Source organism: Bos indicus x Bos taurus, chromosome 8 (assembly GCF_003369695.1).
Source record: "Bos indicus x Bos taurus breed Angus x Brahman F1 hybrid chromosome 8, Bos_hybrid_MaternalHap_v2.0, whole genome shotgun sequence".
Lineage (NCBI taxonomy): Eukaryota > Metazoa > Chordata > Mammalia > Artiodactyla > Bovidae > Bos > Bos indicus x Bos taurus.
Window position 1 is genome coordinate 40,498,604 of NC_040083.1, and position 10,148 is coordinate 40,508,751.

At 43.9% G+C, this 10,148-nt stretch overlaps 1 protein-coding gene across 4 annotated transcripts in view; it reads left to right on the forward strand.

The window, feature by feature from the left end:
- The window catches only part of GLIS3 (GLIS family zinc finger 3), a 505,466-nt gene extending 497,455 nt beyond the window's left edge, over positions 1-8,011 (forward strand). For all 4 annotated transcript variants that reach the window (XM_027549365.1, XM_027549366.1, XM_027549363.1 and 1 more), the window contains 2 exons: positions 2,583-2,765; positions 3,656-8,011. In XM_027549365.1, coding sequence (XP_027405166.1) covers positions 2,583-2,765; positions 3,656-3,792 — 320 coding nt within the window. In that variant the 3' untranslated portion in view covers positions 3,793-8,011. The remainder of the gene's footprint in view (positions 1-2,582; positions 2,766-3,655) is intronic.
- Positions 8,012-10,148: the final 2,137 nt, after the last annotated feature.

The window sequence follows — 10,148 nt, forward strand, 5'->3', positions numbered from 1 at the left end:
TGACTAGCTTCAGAGTACTTATTCATCACCACTATTAAAATTCAGAAAAATATAAAGCCAAAGCAAGTCCCCCAAAGACAACTAGAGAAATGTTGCCTTGCAACCTGCCTGTATGAATTGATTGTTGTTGTTCAGTCCCTCAGTCATATCCAACTCTTTGTGACCCCATGGACTACAGCAGGCCAGCTTCCCCTGTCCTTCACTGTCTCCCAGAGTTTGCTCAAACTCATGTCCATTGAGTTGACGATGCCATCCAAACATCTCTGTCGCCCCCTTCTCCTCCTGCCACCAATCTTGCCCAGCATCAGGGTCTTTTCCAATGAGTCTGCCCTTCACATCAGGTGGCCAGAGTATTGGAGCTTCAGTTTCATTATCAGTCCTTCCAATGAATATTCATGGTTGATTTCCTGTAGGATTGACTGGCTTGATTTCCTTGCAGTCCAAGGGACTCTCAAGAGTCTTCTCCAACACCACAGTTCAAAAGCATCAATTCTTCAGCACTCAGCCTTCTTCATAGTCCAACTCTCACATCCATACATGACTACTGGAAAAAACCATAGCTTTGATTATATGGACCTTTGTTGGCCGAGTAATGTCTCTGCTTTTTAATATGCTGTCCAGCTTTGTCATAACTTTTCTTCCAAGGAGCAAGCATCTTTTAATTTCACCATTTGCAGTAAATTTGGAGCCCAAGAAAAATAAAATCTGTCACTGTTTCTACTTTTCTTCCACCTATTTGCCATGAAGTGATGGGACCAGATCTTAGTTTTCTGAATGTGTTTTAAGCCAGCTTTTTCATTCTCCCCTTTCACTTTCATCCAGGAGCTCTTTAGTTCCTCTTTGCTTTCTGCCATTAGGGTAGTATTATCACCTGCATGTCTGAGGTTATTGATATTTCTCCTGGTAATCTAGATTCCAACTTGTGCTTCATCCATCCTGGCATTTTGCATCCTGGCATTACTCTGCATATAAGTTAGATAAGCAGGGAGACAATATACAACCTTGAGGTAGTACTTTCCTAATTTTGAACCAGTCCATTGTTCCTTGTCTGATTCTAACTGTTGCTTCTTGATCTACATACAGGTTTCTCAGGAGACAGGTAAGATGGTCTAATATTCCCATTTCTTTAAGAATTTTCCACACTTTTTTTGTGATCCACACAGTCAAATTCTTTAACATAGTCAATGAAGGAGAAGTAGATTTTTGGGGGAATTCCCTGCTTCTTCTATGATCCAACGGATGTTGGCAATTTGATCTCTGGTTCCTATGCCTTTTCTAAATCCACTTGTATATCTGAAATTTCTCATGAACAGTACGAAAAAAAAAAAACTCCTTGTAAATATTGTTTCCATGGCTATTTAATGTTCCCATTAGGTAAATATACCAGTCTTTTCTCCACCACTCTCTCATGATTGGCTAGTTTGACTCCTCCATTTTCTGTTATGACAACGAGCACTGTGATAACTGTGTCTGTGCAAAACTTCTGTTTTTCAAAATATGCTTTTAGGATACATCCTTGAAAGTGAAATTCCCCTGTCCAAGAGGACACTTTCAGGTTCCAGAGCCAAGTTGTCAAGTGATTTTCCGAAGCCTGTACTCCTTTGCAGGGTCTGCACACTACACACAGGTGCCTTGGTCACCAGTCTCAGTCCGGCACCAAGAATGAGTCTCAGAAATCTTGGCTAATGTGATAGGTAGAATATGGTATTATATCACTGTCTTGATTTTTATTTCTTTACTGACTAAAGAATTGTCAGTTTGACCATGTGTCTGTGTTAGTCGCTCAGCCATGTCTGACTCTTTGTGACTCCATGGACTGTAACCTACCAGGCTCTTCTGTCCATAGAATTCTCCAGGCAAGAATACTGGAGTGGGTAACCATTCCCTTCTCCAGGGGATCTTCCCAAGCCAGGGATTGAACCTGGGTCTCCTGCATTGCAGGCAGAGTCTGTACCATCTGATCAGATTAGTTGATAAATTATGTGAGTATTTGACTGGTCTGTTTAGGTCCTTTGCCCATCTGTCTGCTGAGTCCATGCAGAGGCCTTAGGGCATCAAAAAGAGAAAAGCCAGTAGTTTTTCTTTCTTTTTTCTCCTGCCTTGACATGGAATTTTCTTGTTTTTTCCTAGTCTTTACTGCTAACATGGATCTTCTCTGGTGGCTGAGCGGTAAAGAACCGACCTGCCAGTGCAGGAGACACAGGAGACGTGGGTTTGATCCCTGGGTCAGGAAGATCCCCTGGAGAAGGGCATGCCAACCCAGTCCAGTATTCTTGCCAGGAAAATTCCCATGGACAGAGGATCCTAGTGGGCTACAGTCCATGGGGTTACAAAGAGTCAGACAGGACTGAAGCAACTGAGCACGTGTGTGTGCACACATACACATACACATACACACACACACACACACACACACACACACTGCTAACATGAATTTAATCTTCCTCCCAAACCTTACAGGGAATTTTCTCTTGGTTCTATAAAAAGTATACTACTTATTAGTTATAAAGAATATTATTTTGTTTTCTACAGTGGATATGGCCTGTTCATAAATCTATCCCTACTTCTGTCTTGAATTTCAGGATTTTATGGGCAACTACAGACATTCTGCCCCCCGAATTACCCTGATTCTCAAAGAACCATGCCACCTAGCAGTTCCTGCAGTGTGATGCCTTCCTTCGAGGACTGTGTGGTCCCCACATCCATGGGCCAATCTGGCTTTGATGTTTTCCACAGAGCCTTCTCAACTCACTCGGGCATTACAGGTATGTTGGTATCTGTGACTTAGACACTCGGACAGACTAGCAGGTGAGATCAGGTGGGTTTCTCATAACCAGCCTGGACTAGACTTGACCTATCACACAACTGCATCAAATCCTATTTAGTCCACCTGAGAAATGTCTTCCTATTCATCCTCCCCTCCAGCCTCCTCCAGCCCCACTTCCACTACTCTCACTCAGGTGCCATCATGTTTCTCCCAGACTTAAGCAACAGCCTTCCAACAAGTTTCCTTGAGTCAGCTCCTTAACTTTCCCATTCTGCTCTCTGTGCTACCTGTAACCATTGCCTTCCAAAAATAAAGGAAAAAATAAGGTGCTTTCCTTTTCAGATACATTGAGTAGTTTCTAGTTGCCCTAGAGAATAAAGTTGACTGTCTGCAGCAAGGCATTCGTAGTCTCCAGGAGCTGAGCCTGATCAAACTCCCTGGACCTACCCTCCTACCTCATGTATCTTCCTTATCTGTCTCCCTACCTGCTCTGCACCTGAGCTTTGCCAACACACTTGGCCCCACATACCCCACTCTCTGTCTTTGCTCCCTGTTTCCTCCTCCTAGAATGTTCTTTCTTTACCTCCCCATCTATGATAATCCCATGCATTCTTAAATGACTCAACTTTTATATCATCTCCTTTTTGAGGCCATCCTCACTCTTACCTACAAAATTTTACTTTCATTGCTACTCAGCCCATCTTTTGTGCAAGTCCTGTTTTAGCCATCTGCCCGCACATTCAGCCACCTGTCCACCTATGGAGCCTGAGGATGGGACCCGCTGAAAGCCTTGCCCAGCACTGTTGCCTCTGCAGTCCACATTTGCTCCCTGCATGCCTGGCAAGTATAATGAAGCATCCGTTGATTTGTGCACCCTTTCTTTTCCAGTGTATGATTTGCCTTCGGGTTCCTCAAGCCTCTTTGGGGAGACTCTTCGCAGTGGACCTGAAGATGCCACATTCTTACAGATCAGTGCTGTGGACCGCTGTCCTAGCCAGCTCTCCTCTGTCTATACTGAAGGCTAAAATCCACCCCCAGCCTCCACTGGTGCTGGCGTCCAGAATCTTTTTGTTCCTTGTCACTTTTTGTTCTTATAGTTTCGCAGACCCTAAGAAAAAGAATGTCAAGCAAATCAACTCAATATGCCACATCACAGATGTGTCTTTGGAGAGCAGGGCTGGATGGTCAGAGCTGGGCTTTGTAGGTGTGTTTGCAGCTGCTCCTTTTTCCCTCTGGATTTGCCAGTGACCAGCAGGACTGTCTTTTCAAAGGGAATTCGGAGTCTCACTGCTAGATATCTGTTACTTCCCAACTGTCAACCTTCAAGGGACACCAGTGAGACGATGTGCATGTGAAAATGTAATTTGGAGATCACCCTTGCTGAAAACTCCAAATAAGGATGGACAACCCAGATTGCCAGCACAGTGAATCTCCTCACCCAAGAGCCAGGTGCAACAAGGGAAATCCACATCCAAGCCCAGCATGGGCTCGGCTCTTGGAGGAGCCTCGGTTTCCCAGCACCAGCCTGGCACCCAGGGAGCTGGCTGCTTCTCTCCTCCTGGGTACTCCCATGATAACCAATTGCTTTTCAGTGTTTTTCCAAAAGCAAAATGAGAAGGTTCTGTCAAGCACAGCCCCCTGAAAAGCTTGACAACTTGTTTTGTATTCCTGCAACCTACCCTAGTCCTTTGATTTTAAAGGCTTGTTATTTACATGTACTTTTAAAGGAAAAAAATATTTAGAGGTCTGTTCTTTGGATGGAAATAATTATTTTAATCACCCCAGCTACATACGTCTGGCCTCTGCTGTGGCTTGGCTTGGCCCCGCCTAGTAGCTCCTGTGTGCACCAGGAATGTTCTGCAAAGGCTGCCTGAGGGACATGGCGTTGGCCACCCCCTTCCCAGTGCTACCACAGAGACCCTCGTGTGTTGACTGTTCAGTGACTCCACCTTGAGGACTTTATTCAAAGGAAAATTTCTCTTGACTGGTTCACCCATGGCCTCCGCTCTGGTGCTCTGCCCAGAGCCTGCTAGAAGCTGTGAGAGCAGGGACACGTGGAGGTGTGCTCCTGGGTTCTCTCAGAAAACCAAACTGGAAGAGCCCCATGTCCAGCTCCTTTGCACAGCCTCTGCTGCCTCTGTTAGGGTCTCCCCTCACCAGTCTCTCTGTTGCTCCCTTGCCTTTCTCCTCCCTCTTCATTGCTCTCATCTTTTTATTTTGACTGTAGTTCAGACATACCCACCACCTGCCATTGCCTGCCCACCAGCTCTGAGCAGGGTCTGGCCTGCTCAGGTAGAGGAGGTAGTTCTGGAGGCCTGCTCAGGGCAGGTAGAGGAGATAGTTCTGGAAAGGTGGCCAAAAAGAAGCAACTGCTTTGTCTGAAACTCTGTTTTGAGAGCCTAGAATTTTCACAGAGCTCTTGGCCATTTGATCTCAAACCTGAGTAGGAAGTCATTTTCTGTGACACCTTTTTGTTGCTGTTGTTTTGTCGCTAAGTCGTGCCCGACTCCTTGTGGCCCCATGGACTATAGCCCTGAAGGCTCCTCTGTCTTCTGTGACACCTTTACCAAGCAATTAAAAAGGTCCCAAGTCCAATGACATAGGCTATAAAAATTGCCAAATCCCCCAAAACCTGGTAAATTCTGACACCCCAGTACTATCACATCTCATGATTTCTTTTCTCTCTCTTCAAAAATGTTCTCTGAAGAAAAATGAAACAATGCTATTTGTCAAACTGGGATAATTACAATCTCCAACAACACAATTAAACAGCTTGATGTCAGACTTAGGATCTGGTGACAGTTTGTATCCTGACAGACGTGTCCTTCCAGTCTGCTGCACAGTCGGTAGTGTTCTGCCTGATTCAGGACTTCATTCTCACATGCAGTATAATCAGGCTAATAAAGAACCAAGTGCAGGGTCCATTTCTACAGTGCTCTCAGGCAATCTCATTTCTCTGGCTAGTGGGCTCTGATCTGAGAAGAGCCATCATGCAGACATCTGTGTCTGACAAAGAGACAAGTTATTCACTTTACAAAAATCTGCTCTGCTTTACGAAAGGACGCACGTCAGACTTTTCTTTCCAAGTGAGCTTTCAAACACACACAGAGTCCCACCCTTCTGGCAGACTTAGTGGATTGTGTCACCTGGCCTAAACAGGGACCATGTCCTTTGCCTCACACTGCAGAGAAGGGGAAGCTCTGGTATCATAGACAATCTATTCATTCTAAATCCCAGAGCCTCTACAGGGAACTCAAAACACATTTCATCCATGTGATGAGGAAAAAGATGGAAAGGTAAGGCTACTGCAGCTGGTGTTGTCAGCCTACTTGTGGCTTCTGGCTATAATCTGCCGTGGAAACAGGGAAGGAGGACAAAGCCAGAAGAACCCAGATACTCTGGCTGGAGGAGATGCTCCTGAGCATCTGTAGTCTCCCCGTTGGCCTCACTGAGGCCCAAGGGAGCCCGGGGGTGCCAGGCAGCAGCCGCACCTGCAGGGCCTCCTTCCCTGGCAGGAATTAGCAGAAGCAGGCCCAGGACCACCTGCAAGGCCAAGCGCCCCTCCTACTCCCTCCCCCATCTCGTGTTTCCCCTTGGCTACAGGTTTGAGCTCAGGACCCCAGGACATGCCACTTCCAGTTTCCTTCTGGGTGACACGTGCTGGCCTTAGATTCCAGGATCTCACCTGACCTTAAAATTTGTTCCTTGCTTGCTTTCACATTACATAGATTTATATATGTTTTCATCATTATGTTTGTAACAGTAAAAGTGGAAACTTCAAAAGATAATTCCCTTCCATTTTCTGGTCTTTTTACTCTTGATATATAACCATTTTCATAAACATCTGAACAGAGATTGTCATTCCCCTTTAAAAAAAAAAAAAGAAGCTGATGTTCGTGAAAATACACACAGCCCAAAGCCAATTATCCTATTACATTAAAAAAAAAAAAAAAATCAGCATGCCTAGAGATATTTTACTTGCTGCATTGTCTTAATTCCCTAAAGGGACTGCATCAAAATGTAAGTTGTAATTTAGCCTCTGATATTAGTGTTAAATATTCTATTCCTGTAAGATGTCTCGCATTACCCGTGTCACCCCCCAAATTATTTAGGTGATTCTAAAATGGACAAAAGGTCATCAGTCAATCACAGCAAAGTTTCCACTGATGAGCCAGAGCTTTGGTGTTACTCTTGTTTTTAAATTAGCAGCTGTCAAGCATATTAGCATACTAGAACAGAGGTAAGTGTCCAACCCCATCTTCAAGAATCTTGCTTCCCAGTTGCCTTGAATTTTGGGAATAGTGATTATAAATGTCCAATTTAATTATTTGGTATTTTATTTGACTGTTTTGACCACTTCATTTTAAAGCAGCATTTTTAACAGCACTTTTTGTTGGTGGTGTGGAATTTCTGCGGTTACTTTTTTTTCTTTGCAATGAGTAAAGCAAAAAAAAAAAAAAAAAAAACACATTGGAGAGATGGCAAGTGTAAAAAGGAGGAGATTTATTTTGTACAGACAGCAGAGCATCCTGTGTAATGTTGCTGACATAAAGCACTTTGGGGGAAAAAGTGGAAATCTGTTTTCCATAAATCACACAGACTCTTGTACATAGTTATATACACTCACGTAGAGAAATGAACTGCATATATCATACTGGATATGGGGCTGATTTTACTCTAGGGGCACATCTGGTGCTTATTGTCATAAATCTTTTAAAGAATTAGGTACACTTTTTTCTATTAATATGTATAGTTTTGTGATTTGTCACAGTTATGTTTCATATAATCATAAGTTATTTTGTCTCGTTTCATGAAGTCCTTTTTTTATGTCAAAAGTAAAATGAAGGGATTGTGCACTTGGTACATAATAAAACTGGAAATAGAGGATGCGCCCACCTGCCTGAAATCCTCCTTCGGCATGTTGTTTTAAAACACAATGGCAGCAACCATTTTTTGTTTGTTTGTTTGTTTTATTTTGTTTAGTTTTTACCATCCGCTTCCCTCGTATTGGGTCGGTAATTATAATTAAAAGCAGATGGGGATGGGGGAGGGAGTGTCCAAGGCCAGCTTTAGAATGCCGCATCGCTTTGGGCCAGAGCTGCAGCCTGGATTTAATTATAGATATGAGGACGAAATGGCAGTAAAAATGAATGTGTCTCTGAATCCTTTACATGTTGGGAGTGTCCATAAATAAAACATGAAGTTTTATTTCATCAGATTTAATTAAAGCTTTTATACATGTTTTATTGGTTATTCTATTAATCTGCTTCAAAAACTGGGTAAATGTGTGCTGGTGTTTCGGGTTTATTTGCGTCTTTTCAATGTAGTGCTACATCATGACTGAGAAATGCCTCTAGTGCGTGGTCCTCCAGGTGATGGCCATTGGAGTGGGCCCTTTCTTCCCAGTTTCCTAAAACCCTGCCAAGAAAGACACAAGTATCAGCTTCCTAATCTGTGAGTCCTCTTGATTTCCTGAATGAGAAAGGGGAAGTTGTCATTTCCCCTGATTCCTTGTCCTGTCTGATCTGCAGCCTTGGGGGGCACTGCCTGTCCCTGTGGCTGTGATGAGCTCTCTCCCTGCCTCCCATCCACAGGGGACGGGAAAGGGGGGAAGAGCGGTCAGGAAGCTCGCACATCTGACTGACCGGTGAGCCAAGCACAGGACTCTGAAAGACATCACATTATCTCAAGGATCATTCTTAGAAAATTGATAGTTTTCTCACAGAAATTTTAAGACTTGAAAATTCTGTTAATGGGAGATACAAAGCCAAAGGGATGATGGCTCCCAGGCACCTCGCCTGGCTCTTCAAGGTGCTGGGGGAACAGGCAGCAAACTCATGTGGTTCAGGGTTTGGAGGTGGAAATATGACAAGACACAGAGAGTGTCTGCTCCCTGAAGGGAGGCAGCTGGCGAGAAGGTGATTCGGTCCAATCTTTTAGGAGGACAGTGTGGCATTAACTGGTAGAGTTAAAGATACACATACCCTGCACTCCAGCTATTCCATTCCTCTCTCGGGAGTCAACAGTGGTTCAGATACAACATGTTGAATGCCATCCTCAATAGCCAAAAGCCGGAAATGACACAACTGTCCACCAACAGTGGAAAGAAGAGAATTGTGCTCAAGTAACGAAGAGACGTGTGATGCGCGCAGCGGAGGCAGTGACAGAGTGCGGCCACCTGAGTCATCCAGAGCTGAGTCTCAGGGACGATACTGAAAGAAAACACAAGACAGAGAAGGAAATACACAGTGTTATTCCATCTATACACAGTTCAAAAACAAGCAGAATTCAAATGTAGCATTTAGAGGGCAGAAGTGTAAACAACAGAGAGGAAAATGCTACCACAAAGATCCAGATACCTCCTGACAGGAGGTCAGGAAGAAAGGGCGCCCAGAGGACTCAACACTGGGGTGCTGAGCACCCATGCTTAGTTTCCTGACTCACCTATTAAACAGATGTTTGCTCTGTACATACACATTTTTTAGTTTTTAGTTCAAATACCAGTGAAGGTCAACTCTTACATCCTCTGCTCCAGGGGTCTGAAAACTTTGTCTGTAAAGGGCCAGGTAGAATGTATTTTTTGGCTTTGAGGGCCACACGGTCTCAGTCTCAACTACTCAGCTTTGTTGTTGCAGCTCAAAAGCAGCCACAGACAATCTCCAAATGAATGCATATGGCTGTGTTACAATAAAACTTTATTTATGGACACAAATTTGAATTTCCTGTGGTTTTCAGATGTCATGAGATATTTTTTGTCTTTTGATTTTTCTCAACTATTTAAAAATGTAAAAAAAAAATACTTATTCTAGAAGCCATACAAAATGAAGCAAAAAAGGCAGTAGGCAAGATTTGTGCATGGGCCACAGCATGCCATCCCTAGTCAACTGAGGGAACATTCTCCTGCCCTTCTCGTAAATATCCACCCAAAGAAAACTGCAGTAAGGAGCCCCTCTGCTTATTCTTTGGCTACGCCAAGTCCTGTTCCTGGAGGAAATTCATGAGCTCTATTGATTAAGCTTTTCTTTGTTTAGATTCTGGGTTCTGCTCCCCGGGATACAGATGAATGCTTAAGAGCCTGGAGTGCCATTCGACTTTATCTCTGGATTTGAAGTTTTTAATAAAAAAGAACTGGGCAGAGAGAAATCTGTGAGAATTGGAAAACGAGCACCCATTCTTTCCAAGCTAACCAAATATTTGCTGGATCTTGGCAGCCATAGCCAACCTTTTCCTCTGAAATGCTAAGAGGTTACAAGTAACAGGAGACTTCATTTTTCTCAGGCCATAGCTCTCATGAGAAGCTGGAGTTGCCTCTCAAAACCTGCAGGGTTCTCAGGCAGAGGAGAGTCAAGGTTTTATGCTCAAAGTCTCCTCCAAGAAGTGG